Source organism: Gopherus flavomarginatus, chromosome 4 (assembly GCF_025201925.1).
Source record: "Gopherus flavomarginatus isolate rGopFla2 chromosome 4, rGopFla2.mat.asm, whole genome shotgun sequence".
Classification (NCBI taxonomy): domain Eukaryota; kingdom Metazoa; phylum Chordata; order Testudines; family Testudinidae; genus Gopherus; species Gopherus flavomarginatus.
This window is the reverse complement of record NC_066620.1, coordinates 101,505,866-101,525,292: the sequence shown is the minus strand read 5'-3', so window position 1 is coordinate 101,525,292 and position 19,427 is coordinate 101,505,866. Positions and strand designations below refer to the sequence as shown.

The 19,427-nt window shown below is 43.1% G+C and overlaps 1 protein-coding gene across 1 annotated transcript in view; it reads left to right on the top strand.

The window, feature by feature from the left end:
• Positions 1 to 18,876, top strand: part of CCDC170 (coiled-coil domain containing 170) — an 88,159-nt gene extending 69,283 nt beyond the window's left edge. The window contains 4 exon segments of the mRNA XM_050949569.1: positions 612 to 854; positions 3,708 to 3,944; positions 16,739 to 16,871; positions 16,874 to 18,876. Coding sequence (XP_050805526.1) covers positions 612 to 854; positions 3,708 to 3,944; positions 16,739 to 16,871; positions 16,874 to 16,938 — 678 coding nt within the window. The 3' untranslated portion in view covers positions 16,939 to 18,876.
• The last annotated feature ends 551 nt before the right edge of the window (positions 18,877 to 19,427 follow it).

The window sequence follows — 19,427 nt, the reverse complement described above, 5'->3', positions numbered from 1 at the left end:
ACAATATTTAAATGTAGAAGTATCCTTTCGTTGGCAGAGTCTGCAAATCACAGAAGTTAATAAAACCGAACTAGTACTTTAGTAAATACTTTAGTAAATACTTGATCTTTTTGGTATTTTAAACTTTCAGATACAGCTATGATGTCATTGATTGAAATCTGTTACGTGTGTGTGGTTTGGCTCAAATACTATCAGCCATCCTACTGTGGTTGAGCTCTTCACCCGCTGTTAGGCTAACCTGCAGGATAACATATATTTGGTAACTGTAAGATCAAGCTCAGGTGTTATGCATGATGCTTAAGTATGTAATCCTATAGGATAGGGTCGGTGTTCTACATGTACGCAGCAAAATAGAAGGAGCAGTGGAGGTGGTCCAGGGAAGCAGTAAGAGGTGAGGTGTAGGGTGATTAGATAGAGCTGAAGTACCTATGTAGGCAGGGCAGAGTTGTACGGAGCTTTTCTGGAAACAATGAGAAGGTCAGACTTACAGAAATGTGCTTCAGAAGGACCAAACTTACAATGACAATCCGTTCATGTGATTGCTGCTAAAGTCGGATGTATGTTTGTTTGCTTTTTATTTTTTTGAAATCCCTTTGTTCTCTTAAAACTAGTTGAAAGCTCAGAAAGAAAAGCTTGAGAGCAAAGAGCTGCATATGAACCTTCTGCGGCAGAAAATATCCCAGCTGGAAGAGGAAAAGCAAGTGCGAACAGCTCTGGCTGTGGAGAGAGATGAGGCCAACCTCACCATGAGAAAGTTACAGAAGAAGGTGGAGAGGTTACAGAAGGAGCTAGGCCTGGCAAGAGACTCTAACACTGACCTCAAAGCCAAACTGTCTGACACCAATGAACTGAAAGTGAGTAACATGGTTACATTTTACCATTTCTGTTTACCAATGGAGGGAAAAGGCTGAACACAATTGGAGCTCATTTTATATTACGAATAGTGTTCCATGTTTTCAGCTTTTTTTGTAAAAAAATAATTCCAGGAATTTTTTGGTGTTTTCCCAAACATTAAAACTAGGATGAAATGAGGTTAAAAATAATTTTAAAACAGGGAAAAAAGAAAACCAAAAGAAGTTCATAATATACACATTTTACTACAGTAAAATTAAAACTTTTTTTTTAATGTACAAAGGTATTTTTTTGTCTCTCTGAGCTAATAATTTTTCAAGAAATCCTGGTTTGCATATACTCACATAATTCTGTCTTGGAGGTAGTCCAATTTTGAAAATAAGCACTCTGTATTAATAGATCCCAGGGCTTGCTGTGCCACTTTGCTAAAGTTGGGAAGTGTGTCTTGATGACTGTTCCAAAAAGCCAGCACATCCAGTTTCACATTGTTATGGTTAGGCATGTTCATGTAAGCAGTAAATTCCCTTTTCAGATTTGAAATTTCATCTTTAGTGGCAAATCATTGAAACACTCTAGCATAGTGGTCATGGTCTGCTGCAAAATTCACCTTGAGAGGAAGGGGTACAACTGCTGGATAACATTTAAAAAAGAATCTTCAGCACCAAACACTTTGGGGTTCAGATTATGGGCCACAGTCATCTCCCATTTTTCGCTGAGCATTATGTTGAAGGTTTGGAATAGTTTTTTGGATTTCTCACATTGCGGGGTCGGAAGGATTTCCAGAGGCAGCTGGGTTTTCTCGCTGTATGTTTCTCCTGCTACTTTTATGCTTAATTCAGATGAGATTTTGGTTGTCAGGATCTAGTAATTGTCTGTATTGGCAATCATGTTGGCAGTAGTCAGAGAAAACTCCAGTGTTTTCTGTGTGTCACACAGTGATTCCAAGTTTTCAACAATGAACATTACCTTGGTGGGCAGAATCTGGCTATAATTTTGGTTATTTGCCAGTCTCTTCAGAGTTTCTGCTTTAGAACCAACAAATTCAGTATGATCTAGGAGACACATTAGCACAATCCACACGTTATTTACATAACAGGCAGTGAAGTACAAGCTCATCCACTGATGTGGCATAACAGGTAGGTAATCAGCAGTTGGCTCTGCATTTCGTCTCGCACTGTGTAAAACAAAGCCTTCAACTTGTTTGCATGCTTGAAAATGACCCCGAATCCAATGATCCAATGCTTTCACCTCTTTAATTTCTTCTGTAGCAAGAGCTGCTGACAGTGCAATGTTAATTAGGTTAGCAGGACAGGTAATAGGTAACATCTCCCGTGCAAACTTAGCCATGTAGGAATCAGAATCTGTGTTAATTGTGGCCATGTTATCCCAGGTTAGTTGGTACATCTCAAACATGTCAGTTATTGCTGCCTCAACAAAATGGGTGTTAGCAGAGGGGATGAATGTCACATCAGCACAAAAGAATGTGGGTTTATTCACTTTGAAAACAAAAACAAAAGGCCAAAAATCGGAGCGTCCAAGGCATGAGGAGACTCATCAAAAATCAGCCTAGGCACCACATTTCCATCAATTCATTCCATCTGTTTAGATTCTAAAGCATTGTTCTTTTCTTTCCGATACTTATGAGTGAGCTGGTCTGCTTTAGCAAGGGGTTTTGCTGCTGGACAGTATTGTTGCACAAACTCAACAGTAGGGCCCTTAGCAATTAACAGTGGTTGTCCGGTGAAACAAAGCACACACAAATTCATTGGCACAATCATGCTGCGTCCTCTCACTAGAGCTTTAATGAAAGAAAGCTCCTGATATTGACTGTTTATCCAGAAGCTCCCTTTCTTCTTTAAGCTTCTTGTGTCACTTGTTTTCAACTTGCTCCTTTATTCTGTCAGCATGAGCACTGACCTCAGTGTTGCAGTACTTGCAGCACAATGCATCCTCTTCACTCCCGTCTTTTTCTTGAAAGTTTCTATGCACTGATTTTCTTGTTGTTCAGGCATAGATTTGCATTTTCACGCCAGGTTTACCTTATCTTTATCTGTGGAGGACTGGCTGTTTAAATATCAGTGCTGCACTTAGCGCACACAAAGAAATAGATGGGCAGCATCTCCTTGTGAGTCAATCATAGCACAAGTCTAACGTTGTTTGATTTTTCCAGCCTCAACCGTGAGTGTGTTCTGTGTTTTACGCTGCAGAACTGCTTCAGTCTCAGAGCTGCAGGACACAACAATCACTTAAAGCGTCAGTGTTTAACAAAAATAAGGTTTGAGAGAGAGAGAGAGAATTGATAAACACATGTAAATCAATAAAAATTGAACTCCTTTAATTAAAAAACCTGATAATTTATTGGTGAAAATCAGTAAAAACTGAAAACATGGAACACTAACTATGAAGTATAACAACATATGTTAATGGTGAACTACTGAAATCTGTCCATGTGGCAAAGAAAGCAGTATAATAAAGTCAAGAGATCTTTGCTATTTTGGAATCTGTCATTAACCTTTAAGTATGTACTACATAGCAGCTCTAAATACAGTCCAGAAGACTTGGAGTTAGTGTTATGGGATGTGGAATGCCCAACATGGCTACAGTTGAACACATTCCAATGTGTGTTGTTTTAATTGTCTTCAAAAAATGTATTCTATCAAACCTGGGAGAAAAAGTTTTCAACTTAAATGAAACACTAGTTCTGAATTTCTTGTGAAAATATTTGTTGCTTTACAGTAGCAAAAAACTATCTTCAGCTCTGCAGAAAAAAATATATTCTAGAATAGCCATCTCGCTATAGGGTTCTCATAAATGGCAATGTGAAGAACTTGAGAGTCCTCTTATTGATCTTGTAGGTCAAAACTCTAGAACAGACTAGAACCATTGAGGAACTAAACAAGTCTCAAGGCAAGCTGGAAAAGATGAAGGAGAAGGCTGAGAAGCAGCTGATCTGTGTCAAATCAGAACTACAGTTTACAGAGCATGAAGCTAAGGAGGATAAAGAAAGGGCCAAGAGTATGCTGGAAGCAGTTACCAGTGAACTGAAGGCACTTAAAACAACCCTGGCAGAGGTATCAAAAAGAGAAAGGCAGGTAGGTATAAATGTGATAATTGTTAGATGCCATTTGGAAAGTGAGAACTTGGTATCTGGACTAATTATACTGCCATTCTGAAAACATGTATGTATGTTAGTATTAAAATTTTACTGACATGAGTTTGGGGTGGCTGCATTATTCATGAGTGGCAAAGTCATCAGAGTTATGCAACTCATCCCAAAAGAGTGCCAAATAAGACGTTTTGTGTCACTGTATGCCACTAAGTATTCAGTTTATGCCACATTTTGGAGAAGTTAGATTAAAAAATACTTTAGAACTCCAACTTCTTTGTTATGGGTTCCATTTTTCATATTTATCAGCCAGTAAAACATAGTCACTTTGCCATGTATAGGCGACAGATTCATGGGAAATTCAAAAATATTTTTAAAATATATCAAAGGTAACTTTTTTTTTCTTTCAACAAACCAGGTATCAGGACTGGGATGTGGGTGGTCTGACCTAGTGGTTAGAGTCTGAGCAATGCTTGGTGGTTAATGCCAGGGATAGGAGTTGGTAGCCAGAGCCCTGGGCCAAAGCTGAAGTCAAAAATCAATCCAAGGACTAAAGCCAGAGCCTAATTGGAGTCAGAGGTCACAGCCAGAGAAGAAAACCAGACAGGAGAGTAGGGGTGGGGGAATACTGAGGCAGGTTCAGAACAGGGCAAGAGCAGATTGGAGCAGAACCGGAGCAAGGTCAGAGCCAAGACTGGATACAAGGCAGGAGCAAGGCTGGGAACAAGGCAGGCAAAGGAGAGATGGCAGTTGTGAGTGTAAGCATTGAGCAGCCAGCAAACTGCTGCTCCTGCTGAGCTTAAATGCAGATCTTTTTGTCTCCTTTTGACCAATTAGGTGGGCCAGCCAATCAGGCAATTCTGCTGCAGCCCAGCTGGGCTCATTAACCTTTAACCTTCCTGAATGCTGAACTGGCTAGCCCTAGGCTCTGTCAAGGGAACTCAATGCCATAGTTCTTGACAGTAATCCCCTGTCAGGAGCACCTTCTGGACTTCTTTCAGATGGACCCAATGAAAATCACATACTAATCTTGATTCGTGAATGTTCTCTACCGGTTCCCGTGACGGGTCATCAGGACCATAGTCATCCTAGTCCACCAAGCAATTAAACTTGCTTGGAGTCAAGAATCTGTCAGACAGGGTACTCTTCTTGTCCAGGGACTGTTATGGGCAGCAGCGGTGGGTTGGATTGACCAAAGAAAGGGTTATATAGGTAAGGTTTTAAGAGAGAGACTTGGAACAATGGAGTGGTCTTCATTGACTTTGGTCATTGAAGCTTGAGTGTCACCAGGTTGACCTGCTCAAGAATATCGAATGGACCTAAGTATTCGTGAGCCAACTTAGCTGATGGTTGGGTTGTTTTCAGATTCTGAGATGATATAAAGACCCTGTCCCTGACACTAAAGTTTGGTGCATCCTAGCAGCTGTTATTGTCATAATGCTTGTAGGTTACTTTGGTGGCTTCCAGATGTTCAATAAGTTCTTGTTGCAGGTGATGCAGATGGTGGCCAGGGAGTCTGTGGTCAATGCTACATGAAAGCAGAGATGGAAGTTGCAATTGGCATAGAATGGGCTCTGTAAGGGAGGAGGCCTGGATCGAACTGTTGTAGGCCAACTCTGCATAAGGCAGCAGGGAGACCCTATTATGCTGGTCATAATTCAGGAAGCACTAGATGTACTGCTCTAAGATCTGCTTTGGTCTATCCATTGGTGTGATCTGTGGGTGGTATGCTGATGAGGTAAGGAGCTCTACCGGGAATTTAAAACCTTGTGCCAGAAGCAGTAGGCAAATTGTGGAAACAGAAGAGTTTTGCGATGGCCCTGAAGACTTGTGAGTTCTAAGCGTGCAGTATCATGCATGATGGGACCTGATGAGGAGTGATCTGTCAATGGATTCTCTTAGATCAGCTAAGGCCTTATGAGTTGGGATTCACTGCATTCAAATGAAGACCAAGTCCATAAGACTACTGGAGATGCCAGTCAATCAGTGCTTTCAAGCTGGCCTCAGATGTGACAGAATGCCGTGGACTAAGCAGAAGCTGAGTTGGGCTCTGATTAGTTATGGTGGACAGATGTGGGGAGTGGGACTTGGCATTTCCTGATGAAGATGCAGAACAGGCCTTTGTGGGGCAAGTCGAGGCTAAGTGCTCAGATTCCTCACAGTGGAGACAGACACCTGATGCCTAATATCAGGCCTTCTCTGCTTCAGAGTGGGTCTGGGCCATATCAGCCTGCATGAGTTCAGGCTGTAGGGTGGATGCTGGATGTTGACTAGCTGGAGCTGTTAAGTTGGGCGTGGGTTGAGAAGCCATTCTTCTTTCTTGGTGGCGTTCTGATAAGCGATTGATAATCTCGATGGACAGGTTGATAAATGAGCCTGGACAAGCTGGGGGGTTCTAGCCACACCAGCTCATCCTTGATTTCATTTTTTAGACGAAGCTAGAAGTGTTAGCACCTTGTTCCATTTTGTGTCACCAGGCACTGAAAATCTTCAGCATTGTTAGCAAATGGCCAGCATCTCTGCCTGAGGATCTGGAACTTGGATTCTGCTATATGCTTGTGATTTGGATGGTTGAAGATCACCGACATGGCTTGGGCAAACTCCTTGAACTGACTCAGTTAGGGGACTGGATTTCTCAGGCAGTGGGGAAGCTCAGACCAGCAGTTCCCGGAACAGCAGGCTAAGAAGTCTCACCGTGGTTCAAATGGTGGAAGACGACTGTAGGTACAGCAGGAACAAGAGGTGGCATTGATTTAAGAACTGACGGAATTTTCTGTGGTCACCATCAAGCTTGTTAGGCATTGGAAACTTTGGTTCTCGATGGATCTGAATCACTAATGGCACTAGTGGCCTGCAGCCTGCATTCTGCACCTGCCGGGCATCGATCTTGCACGCTATAGAGTCAGCAGAGTACGCACTAACTCCAATAAAGAGACATTGGCTTTAGGGGGGCCCATCCCAAAAGCTGAATAAAATCCTCTCTTTTTTGGGTCGGGGGGTTGTTCAATCTGTCAGGATCAGGACCTGGGCAGTCTGACCCAGTCATTGGAGCTGGAGACAAGAGTCACAGGCCAAAGCTGGAGTTAGGAACCAGGAATCAAGCCAAAGATCATCACCAGAGCCAGGAGTCACAACCAGAGTTAGAAGCCAGGCAAAAAAATAGGGCTGGGGCAGACTGGAGAGGACAGGAACAAGGCTGGAAACAAGGCAGGCCAGGATGATCACAGGGTGTAAGTGTTGAACAGCCAGCGATCTGTTGGTGAGCGTAAATGCAGACCTGTTGGTTCCTTTCAGCCAATTTGGTCCAGCCAGCCAATCAGACAATTCTTCCACAGCCCAGCTTGTCTCATTTAAGCTGTCATCTGAAGGTTGAAGCAGCTAGACCCAGGCTCACATGAGGAAACTCAGCTGCATGAGTCCTGGTATCAGGCTCTTGTGACATTAAGATCTGATACTTCATGAACTTCCAAAGTTTAGATATAAATAAATGCTTTATACTGTTATCTTGGAATTCAGAATGAGAGTGTAGAGGTCATTGGAAGGTGCAAAATTAAAGCTACCAATTGCATTGTTGCATGTCGCATATGTGCATCTATTGCTACTACATATTGCTTGTGTTTGATTATTACAGGTGGGACAATTATTGAGGTTTCCCAACACTTCCCACTATAAGACTGTTTTGAGTTTATGGGAAAATTTCAGCTAAAACAGTTCACCCATTTCCAGGAACAGAGCTAGGTAAAATGATTGTTTTGGTCATGTTTTCAAAAAAGAATCCTGGCAACAGTATCTTTGAAAAGCTGTAATGCTCCCATGCTTTGAAACAGGGACTTGAAATTTAGCATGGAGTTGTCCTTTATGTTAAGGAACAAGCCTTTTGCTGTCTCTGCCAAATCTGGGCAGATTTTCATGAAGGGTTACATGTTTGAAAAAATCTCAATTGACATATGCTCAATAGAGAATTCTTAGATTTTAGGAACTAAAAATCACTGAGCATGTTGGAGCCACTCATGGCTGCCTCTGTGACTGGGCTGCACATGCACCATCCCCACGAAGTGACTGAGCATGCTCCAGCCCAGACTGGACTTTTCCTGTAATAGCTGCTCTCAGCTGCTCTGGGCCAGGCACTGGAACTATGAGCCTGTCTCTCCTGTGCTCCCAGTGATCCTCCTCCTACTGCTGGGCCACCCATGCAGTGTGGAAGAGGAAGCCATCCGATCTGAATACACAGGGGACAAACATCAGACTGAGGGGAGGGGAAAAAGAGTAGATTGTGACAAGGAGCCTGGTTGCACTGGAGAGGGAGGAGAGAAACTGAGACTGATGTTGGCTGGACAGGGAAACAGGGAGCTTGTGGGGAGGGGAGCTTGGGACTAGATCCAGTGAGGGAAATGACTAGGCAACTGGGAGCCAGTTGGCTGGGGGTAGGGAACACTAAGAGTGGACAAGGAGCTGGGGGGGGAGGGGAGAGAGGCAAAGAGGAGACTGAGACTGGTTGGGCAAGGAGGCTGGGCCTAGGAACGAGTGTGGAAGGAATAGAGGCTGCAGCATAGTTAAGGCAAAAATATATCTGCAGGTATAATAATAAAATAAATATTGAAGGAAAGCATTCATTTATAGAGAAAAATATTGCTTGAACTGAAAACAGAGGCCAAAGCTTGAGGGTAGGGGAGAGTGCTGAGATAATATGTATAAGTAAGGCTGCGTGGTTGTCATGGAGGTCACGGATTCTGTAACTTTCCGTGACCTCCATAACTTCTGCAGTGGCCAGCAGCGGTAGCAGTTTGTGTGTGTGGGAGGGGGCTCAGAACTGGGGGTTGGGGCAAAGGAGTGGTGCTTACCTTGGGGTCGGAGGCTCCCCGGCTCCCATTGCCATGTCCCTGCAGCTCCTAAGTGGAGGGGCCAGGGGGCTCCGCGCTGCGTGCACCTGCAGGCACCACGCCTGCAGCTCCTGTTGGCTGTGGTTCCCGGCCAGGGGGAGCTGCAGAGCTGGCTCTTGTGGTGGGAGCAGCACACGGAGTCCCTCTGGCCACTCCTCCCCCTAGGAGCTGCAGGAACATGCAGAACTGGGTAGGGAGCCTGCCAACCCCGCCACCTCCCACAGCATCAAAGGGAATCCTAAGCCATGCACTGCTGCGCAGCCCTCCCCCCAGCGCCTGTAATCTCTTAGAGCTCTGTATGAGAAGAAACACATATCCATTTTAGCTGTCATTATTGCATATTCCAGAATAATACTTGCATTTTATTAAATCTAATATCATCTATCTTAATAAGATCAGTCTAAAGAGCATTCAAAGCAATTGTTGAGATCCCTACATGGCCTTTATACACAATCAGCCACAAAGAAAATTCCAAATATATTTTATTTTGATATTGATTCAGCTCAAGTACTGAAATGCAATATTTTAATGTTTGATAGGAATGTAAATGTCACCACACTTGGTTCAGTTTTTGGTCTGTGTGCGGTGAGCTTCCTTTGGCTCTCCCTGTTATCCATGGCTGAAGACCCTTTTCAACTTTCTTCTTGGGCTGAGGGTAAAGAAAATATAATGTGAATTTATTTATTTCTGCATCAGAAATATTGATTATATAGAGATTATTATTCTCTAATTATTAGTGAAAATTGTTACTGGATGAAGTGAAATTTAGGACTCTGCATATGTGCGATAAGTTTGAAATAATAGAATCATACAATCATAGGGTTAGAAGAGTCCACAAGGGTCAAAACCCCTGCCAGGTTTTGTTGTGTCTAAAGAATTTGTTGTATCTGAAGAAACCCTTAAATGAAAGTTCATACAATGTGTAATACTAGTCTCAGTTTTTGATATTTCAGCCGAACAGTCTTGCTTTTATTTTCCATGTTGTATTGTTTTCAAAAGAGGATGCCGGAAAGATGCAGATGCTCTTATAGCAGCAGCTGCTGCCATATTTTGGGCCTTTGAGTGTCCTCTATGGGGCATAATGATATCAAGCTTGCTACCAAGCGACAGATCTGTAGAACCAGTGTAATGGGGTCGGCACCTCTCGTGAGTGCCCCCTCTTATTGGGCGTGTCTGCATTCTTTAGGTCTGGAGACTCCTTTCATTGTTTCTCAGGAGGGTTTTCAGTGACTTAGCTGAGTCACACTGTCTGCACATTAGCCAGCACAAACCCCTTCTGGGGTATACAGTCCACAGGGCCTATCTCAGTACCCCTCTGATGGTGTCTCTTTGTAACCCTCCTTGGGCTTTAGTCTTTAAATGTTCCAGCCCTGGTATGAGGCTGTATCCTCAAGGCTTCCTCCCTGGTGATGCTATCTTTCCGTAGCCCAGCCTAGGCTCAGTACTTACTCAGTCCCTAGCAGCCAGCCTGTAGCTTCTTGCTCCCCCAGTCCCTGCCAGCAGACTTAGGTGTCTGTAGTCCTACAGCTCTTCCGGCAGCCAGGCCTGCTATCTGTTCTTCTCCTGCTTCATGCAGCAACTAATTACTGCTCTGTTCTGCATCTCCTTTTATATGGTCCTCCTGGGCCCTGATTGGCTGCTTCCCCTGCAGCTGCTCTAACCTGCTTGAAGGACCTCTCCACTGCTCCTTTCCTGGGATAGGTGTGGCAGAAACCTGAAGCCTCCAGCAGGGGGCCTTTGGGCCTAGTCCACCCCATAACAACCAGTTATACCAAGTCTCTTGTATGAAAGTGAAATGTGGGCACTGAGGAAAGCTGAAGAACAGCAGATTGACGTTTTTGATTCTTGTGATCTCCACCAGCTGTTCCATATCAAATGGCATGGCAAAATCAGACATGAGTATATTCAAAGCCAAATCCAGCAATCCCTCCATCAGCATCAGTTCAGTTTTGGCAGCTTTCTTGGTATGGACATGTAAGAATGGAAAACCAATGAATTCTGAAGTGTATACCAAGGACTCTGGCCACATGGCCAGAGATCATGTGGCCACCAAAATTTTTGGTGACGGAACAGGATTGCCAGTGATGGACATATGCTGAATATGCAGCCAGACCACTCAAACTCCTTGCCAGAGATAAACCCAGGTGGTGCTTGTTTTGCCACAAAGCCATGACCCTTGGATATTTGTCATGATGATGATGATGGTTTGCAAAGTTGAAGCAGAATTTTCATTTTTTTTCTAGTCACTAAATATTTTAGTACGAAATTTTAATAAATATTCATGAAACACATACAGCAGTGCATCAAATTAGGAACACAAATTTGTAGTTCTGCTCCAGGCAAGACATACTGTAGCATTAAGGAAATATTTCAGTATATACACCGCTACCTCAGTATAATGCCACCCGATATAACACGAATTTGGATATAATGTGGTAAAGCAATGCTCCAGCGGGACTGGGCTGCGCACTCCAGTGGATCAAAGCAAGTTCAATATAACACGGTTTCACCTATAACGCGGTAAGATTTTTTGGCTCCCAAGGACAGCGTTATATCGAGGTAGAGGTGTATTTGCACTGCTCCTTATGTTGCTTTTGTTTGACCTGTCACTTTGATTTTTATTCAGACTATTTTAACAATGTCTCTTGTTTAGCACTTTTGCAAGGAGAGCAATGTTGCTCTTTGGTCAGCTTATTATAATGTATTTTGCTCTGCAGGGCAGTCAGCTCTCTTTTCACCTCTTTCTTGAACGAAAAACAAATTTTCCTGTTTTCTTGCTACAATTCATTAGCAGGAAAGCTGATTTTCTTAGTGTTTATCTATTGACTTGAGACAAGGCAGGTGAGGTAATATCTTTGATTGGACCAACTTCTGTAGGTGAGAGAGAAAAGCTTTTGAAGTTGGTCCAGTCAAAGATATTATCTCATCACCTTGTCTGTCTAATATCCTGTGACCGACACAGCTACAGTTACACTGAATATCTATTGACTTGTCAGAGGCAAACGTCAAGGCTGCACTGCTGAAGATTGCATCCAGAAAAGCAACAGGTTTAGACAAAGTCATGGCAGAGATGATCAAAGACTTGAGAGAGATTGGTGTATGCTGGCTCAGGTGAGTCCTGTGCTCAGTTTAAAAAGAGAAGAAAATGCCAAGAGAATGGAGAACGTCCATACTGGTACTGATATACAAACAAAAGGTGAGATACACGACTGTTCGAAGTACACCTCTACCCTGACATAACGCCACCCGATATAACGCGGGTTCGCATACAAGGCGGTAAAGCTCTGACATGCTGCTCTGAGCAGCGTGTTAAGGGGGCTGGGCCGGGCTGGGGCCGAGGGGTTCAATAAGGGGCAGAGGGTCTCAGGGGTGGCCAGGGGATCCCCCCCCCAGGGTCTGGGGGTCAGGAGCTGTGGGAGGGCACTTTTGGGGATGCCACAGTCCCAGAGTGGCGTGGAGGGCTGGGAACAGCCCGCTCTGCTTCCCCAGCCGTGTCGCTCAGGGGAGGACTCCTGGGGAAAGGGATCCCTCCCGCACTCACCAGCAGCAGTGAAAGCAGAGCAGCCCGGCCCCAGCCTGCTCCACTTCGCCAGCTCCCAGCCGCAGTACTCCACTTCCCGCCGCAGGTGAGTACGGGGGGCCTCCTTTCCCCAACCTCTCTGCACTCACTGACGGCAGGAAGCGGAGCACCGCGGATGGGAAGTGGTGGAGTGGAGCAGGCTGGGGCTGGGCTGCTCTGCTGCCGGTGAGTGCCTGTCAGAAGGTGGGGAGGGTGGATAGGGGTTGGAGCAGTCGGGACAGGGGAGTTGGGTAGGGGGTGGGGTCCTGCGGGTGATTAGGGACAGGGGTCTCTGGAGAGGGCGAACAGGGAACAAGGAATGGAGGGGGCAAAGCAAGTTTGATATAACACGGTCTCACCTATAACGCAGTGAGATTTTTTTGTCTTCCGAGGACCACGTTATAACAAGGTAGAGGTGTACCAAGGATTTAAGTTTTTTCTCACTGCATGAAACGGAGATAGAATCATAGATAGCCGCATTTGCCAAATAGTGGAACCCGTTTTAAGAAAGGCATAATTTTGGTTTTAGAAAAGGAACAACAGATGGTATGTACATTGCTAAACAAGTAGTGGTAAAGAAGTTGGAGGGAAACATCGAGTACATTTGGGCTTTCCTCAATTTGGAAAAAGCATTCAACATACTACCTAGGTGACTTCTGCTATGATTCTGTGGGATAGCAGAGGATCTTGTCCAGATCGTTATGGGTTTTTATGATGGTTCCATGATAATAAAGAGCAGATGGACTTTGGGTAACGGAGGGTTTCAAGGTGAAGGTTGGGCTCTACCAGGGATCAGTGCTTAATCTGTTAGTATTCATAATTGTGACAGACTTCATAGGTAGTATGAAGTTGATCTGTTCTGATGTTGCGCTAATGGCTGATAGGAAGATTTGATCCAGACAATCAGTTCTTGGAACAGGGAACTAACAAAGTATGGCCTCAAAATGAGTAAAACAAAGGCTGAAGTCATGTAGTTGACTTGCACAGAACCAAGACAGATGAATATTAACATTGAGGGCCAGTGCCTAAGTTAGGTTTCTGGGTAAGTACCTTCATGATTTGTTAGCAGCAAATGGAGAAATTGACAGAGAACTGCAAGCAATGCTGCTGAGTACAGGAGAAGTCTGGAGCAAGATAAGTGGGAGTGATTTATGATAAACAGTTACTGAGGTTATTTAAGGAACAACTATACAAAACATGGTAAATCCAACTTTTCTGTATGGCTCACAGACATGGGTGACCAAAGAGAGGCACTTGAGAAGACTTAATGTCATTATAATGATATATTTGAGGACAGTGAGGGGGTGACCTGTTGGGCACATATGTGAAATGATGTCATCAGGAGCGAGACCAAAGTGTGTGATATCAAATAAGCTGTAAGGAGGAGATTGAGACGATATAAGTATGAAGTTTGCAGGGGAAGAATAAGAGGATGGCCAAGAAAATGATGGATATACTGTGTACAGAAGGGTAGAGTAGATACGAAGTATGTGACTACTCTAAATTCCTAAAATGTTTACAGTTCCTTAAATGTAGCCATTTATGCCAGTAACTTTCCTCCATGACAAGGAAGGAAATAGTGAGATTTCTATATATCCTTTTATATGCATCTTCCACTAGCTGAAATCAAGCAGAGTAGTAGTCTGAGAGTATGTTTATGCTACAGTAAAACACTTACGGTTGGCCTGTGTCAGCAGTTCTGTGGCTTGCATGGCAGTGTAGACATACTTTGAGAGTTTGTGGCTTCCCTTCATTCTGGCATTTAACAGTGCTAAACCATGCATACTTACATGTTCCTTAATTGGCTTATTACAGTGGAATTGCCTGCCGAAAAGTGAAGGCAATATTTGAAAAATAAAGGCTGTTACTTCAACTCAAGGAAAGGATGAAAAACAGATTTCAGCTGATACAGAGAACAACAAACATGCACCAAGCTCAGTCTTGAGCATGTTGGTCAGCTTGGACTGGAAGTGCTGTTGAGGCATCATATTTATCCCATGGGAGAAGAGAGTTTCCTATGTGGCTCTTGAGTGTATCCTCTTGGCCAAAGTAGGATGCAAGAGGAGCCTCTTCTAGTTTTCGTCTACAGGAAGGATTTAATCTGATCAGGCGCTTTGAGGATGTTAGTGGGGGAAGGAAAGGAGGAACATGAGGAGCTACTCTTGCTGGATGCTCCCTGGCCAACTGGCTCATGGATCCCAGAGCTAGAGGACTACATGGGCACTCCAGATTTTTTTAAAAAAACATGTTTGAGGTCCTGGTTGACAGATGCCAGCTTAGCAGCCTGTTGGAGCCAACCTTGAGTGAGCCCTTTAAAAAATCCATAATTCTGCACCGTGCTGCTGCAGCATTCCACCGCCGCGTCTGAGCTACAGCCTCCGGGCTCGGCCCTGAAGTCACTGGGAAGAGTGCTTTCAAATGTGAGACCCCTCCAGTGCTGCATTTGTCTAACCTGTTGTTATAACCTTCCTTTCACAGCTTTTGGACCTAACTTAGGACAGATATTACCAGGCTGAATCCTTAAGATCCCTCAGTACTTTATGATGATTTGATTTATTTATTTTTCTGAACTTAGCTGTAAATCCTGAAGGTCTGTACTCGGTTTCTGCTCGTTTGTAGTTACACAAGCTGTTGCTGACTGCAGTGAGACTTTGCCTGACTAAAGTCGTCAGGATCTGGCCTTTGCATTTGTTTTTTCTTAATTTGAATTTGGTTTAGGTATGCTATAATAACCTTAATGTCCTGGATTCCATTCGGGGGAGGAGGGGCAACCTGTGTATTTTGGGAGTGTATTTCTATTTTACAGCTTAATTGTCAGTGAGTTAAGGGGGTTTAGATTGTGAGCTCTCCAGGGCCTGACTCTAGCTTTCTCTGTGTTTGTACCCTTTCTATTACAATGGGGCCTTGATCTTGGATGGGACCTCTGTGTACTGCTGCTAATATAAATAAATAAATATACCATTTAGAAATTGTGGAGGAGAAGGCTTTCTCTCTCTTACTCTCTCTTTTAATTGTGTTGTGTTGTGGGGGGCTATCTCATTTGCCCATGATGACAGAAATTCCTCTAGTATCCCAAGAGCAAAACCACCTAGCTCACTGTTCAAAGACAGATATGGGTGACGTAACAGGGTGTTCTGTCCCTTTAAGAAATAGTGAGGATTGAGTCCAGCCAAGCCCTGACCGTTGACATGCCCCTTTAAGATTCCAGAAGTTCTGGAGCAGATGAGGGCCTAGGAAATAGCAGAGGCAGATGCAGGGGGGAAAGGAATTGGTCTAAGGGTAAAATTCAGTTTCTGGGATAGAACCCAGATTATTGTTTGCTTAAGGGTCTGGGACCATGACTTAGTAGTGTAGGGTGGAACTAGAATCCTCTCCTCTCCAATCAGGACAAGTTCTGGGAAGGAGGGCAGTATATACTATGGCTCTTCCATCATAATGCAGAGATCTTAGCAGGACAAGGATGGTTTACCTGCTGGCCTCTTCTGGCATAGGAGAGACAGGACAGGACAGGTGGGTTGACTTGTCCTGCAAGTGGTGGAGGAAGATTTGAAGAATGTAAAAGCAGAGATGCCTGGGTGGAAAGGACAATATCATAAAGATGTTGTTTTGAGTTCTACTTTGTCTGAAATACTTTTGGTGCCAGCGGCTGGAGCTGAATGAAGGTAATTTAAAGAGAACTAGCTGGGAGAGGCTGGCCGAGGGCTGCAGCCTGGCAATATGGGTAAGTTAGAAGCTGCAAGTTCAGGCACATCTGCTAATGCTTCTCCTTTCCCTTAGTGCTAAACTAGCTTGGTTAGAAAATCTAATCAGGGAGAGAAGATGTCTGAATGTTGCCTCATAGCTTTTATTAAAGTGTGCTTCTAATCTGAAAAGCAACTACGTAGACCTGGGCCATTTTTACTCAGCAGATGTGTCACCCGTGTTCATGCAGTGTCATAGCTGCTGTTGTCCTAATTTTCCTGCCGTGACTGCCAACAATATTGATGGTGACTTTTCATGTGGACACTTGTCCACTTGGAACTGGACCAAAAACCCCTGCCTTTAAACACAGGCTGCCCAACAGACTTTGACTTTTTTCCGCTATTAAACCTAGAGGTGAAGACTCTATGTCCAGTCTCCAGTCACCCCAGCCATTTAGTCCTCTAAAATCTCTAATTATGCAGAAGAACAATGACAAAAGTTTCAAGTTGTAAGGAGCAATTACATAATTTTTGAATCCCTGATACATGTACTACTTGTCTCTCTGTGTGTGTGTGTGTGTGTGTGTGTGTGTGTGTGTGTAAATGTTTTTCCAGCCTTCCCCTTGTACTGAATGATTGATTTGTTTGTTTGCTCTTGCAGCTGGCAGAGTTCCGTGAGGTGGTCTCGCATATGTTGGGCCTTAGCGTTACCAGCCTTGTGCTCCCTGACTATGAAATCATCACACGTCTCGAGGGGTTGATCCATTCTCATCAGCACCATTTTGTTCCCTGTGTCTCCTCAAAGATGTGGCAGTGAGGCAAGATGGACACTCGCAAAGCCACTTACAGCTTCTTCACTGAACAGTGCCTCTTTGAGAGACAGCCGGACAGAACTCAGCTGGCTCTTATGCTGCTGTTCATTTGCAACACTGAGTCCTCAGGGGATTGTAGGTGATTTGAGCAAATATTCCTATAACCATCTCTTTCTAAATGTACATGTGGAGTGAAATCATGGCCCCACTGAAGTCAAGAGGAGGTTAGCAATTGCCTTCAGTAGAGCTAGGATTTCACCCACTGTACCAGCAGTGAAACAAAATACAGAAAAGGATCCAACCTAAATTTTAATTTCTTGCACTCTGGACATGGAAGTATTTTTAATAAGCAATATTTTTAATACAGCTAATAGGTGTCTGTTTCCCTGTCCAGGAACAAACATGTAATTTCTCCTACTGTTAATGACAGTTATCTGTACAAATTCACATAGGTTGATAAGAGGCAAGCCATATCACCCCCGATATAAATCTTGTACGTGATCAAGGTCTATGTGCTCGATAGACAGTATGTGGGCTATAGACCTGCCTCTGCTGCATGGTTCATAGGACAGCCAGATTGTGAAAGTTCTGTTGAGCAGATAAGAGAGGTAGCTATTCAGTTACATCCCCCAGCCAACATATACCTCGTTCTCATCATGGTTAGCCCCTCTGCAGCTTAATTGGGTGGTGTAAAGCCAAAGGATATGAAGTTAGGAAGCAGCATGCTTCCACCTCAGAGCAGTGTAAGTTGTGATGCAACACACATTGTAATTGCAACAAGTTTCCTTTTACATAATTAACATACTGTAGAGGGGTTAGGAGCATGTGGATGGCACAAAGCTAGCCAATATCCATGCAGTAGTATGGGACCCCTGGAATGGCTGAGATCGACTCACAATTATGCCATGTTCTTTCTAAAGGATCTTAACTGCTACAAAAATCAAGGAGGGAAACAGACCCTGTGGCCCTTTAGCTTTTCCTTCAGCTAAGAATGATGCAGTGGAATGGAGGTTGCCCAGCTGCCACTTTCAAAATCAAAGCTCCCCTTCTGTGCATTTTTATTCATGAAGGGGTTTTAGTTTGGATAAATTTGATTGTATTTGTATGCCATAAAAGCACCACATTTTTGGCATGAAGAACTCAATTCTTCCAGTACCAATCTTGCTTTACTGCTGAGTTGCCAAAACAAAGGTCTAAAGTTATTTTCTGTCTCTTCAATATTAATCTCTTCACGCACTGTCCTGTCATTTAAATATCACAGGTATTGTTGATAGAAACATGTGTTACCTTTACTTCCTGAAAAGAAAACGTGATTATGTCTTTTGTAGAGCAGCAGCAATCTTTTCTTAGCTGTTGTATTTGTCTGGCTGTTGCCTGTTAAGCAGTTCAAATTCTAGCTCTACTGAATTAAAATGTAATTTAAAATATTCTGCTTCAATGCATCAAAAAGTTTAATGACAAGAAGAAACTTCATTAAAAAAAAAAAAAAAGGACTAGGTCAACATATTGCTTCACTGTTGTCCAGAAATAGCTTTTAATTTGAAGAACTGATTTTTACTACTGTCTCTTCAAGGTCTTATATAATTAAATAATTTAATTTTGTTTTTTTGAACTGTAAATCCTATTTTAGTTGAGCACTCAGATGTTCTTTCATTTATATAATCTCTCTCCCATTTGTACATCTCACACATATGTAGAAAATAACACACAACAGGCACATGCCCTTGTAGTGAGAGAAATTCAGGCTTCCAGGAGATGGGGCATCTCAACAGACATTACTCCAATCATTGAAATTATTAATCTATATTTTAAGGAAAATGAATTATAATCTTTAAAATATTTTTTTAGAGAAAGGATTTTTAGCACAGGATTAGGAGATATTACATAAGTAATGCACAATTGGCTACATGCAGTGTAGTTTTTTTTAATTTTGCTTTTCTCTGAAACATCAATTATTGGTTATTTTTGAATGAGGAATATCAAATTTGGCAGGCCAGTGGTATGATCAGGTATGGTAAATCATATGTTCCTATAATTATTTAGATTAACACTCCTTTCCTTTCTTATTTTCTATTGTGAAAGTGTTTGTTCACATGCAGATAACAAATATTCACAAATAAAAAGGAAAAATCTCTAATATTAACAAATATAAAACTTGAAATATAGGCACCTCTTTCATTGAAAATAACAGATTACAGGTTACATTTTATTGGTCAAACTGAACTGCTTGGGGGTGTATAGGTAGGAAGAGGATATACAGATATACTAATTCTCAGATGAGGTTGATAGTAGTTTCAGCCTGTGCTTTTGTATGTTTCATAATTACATAGGTGGACAGAGTCTTTGCCAGCTAGTGTAAAGCCCTGTCAACTGTTGTTTCTTACACACACACTTTTAAAATACTGAAAAATGCTTTATAAACGAACTAAAGTAAGAAATTAGTGTCTGATCATACTAGGTGTTGAGTGTACTCCCAGTAGGAGTTGAGTGCACTCGACAACTTTCAGAACTAGTCCCTCAAAAGACCCCTAAGAGAGA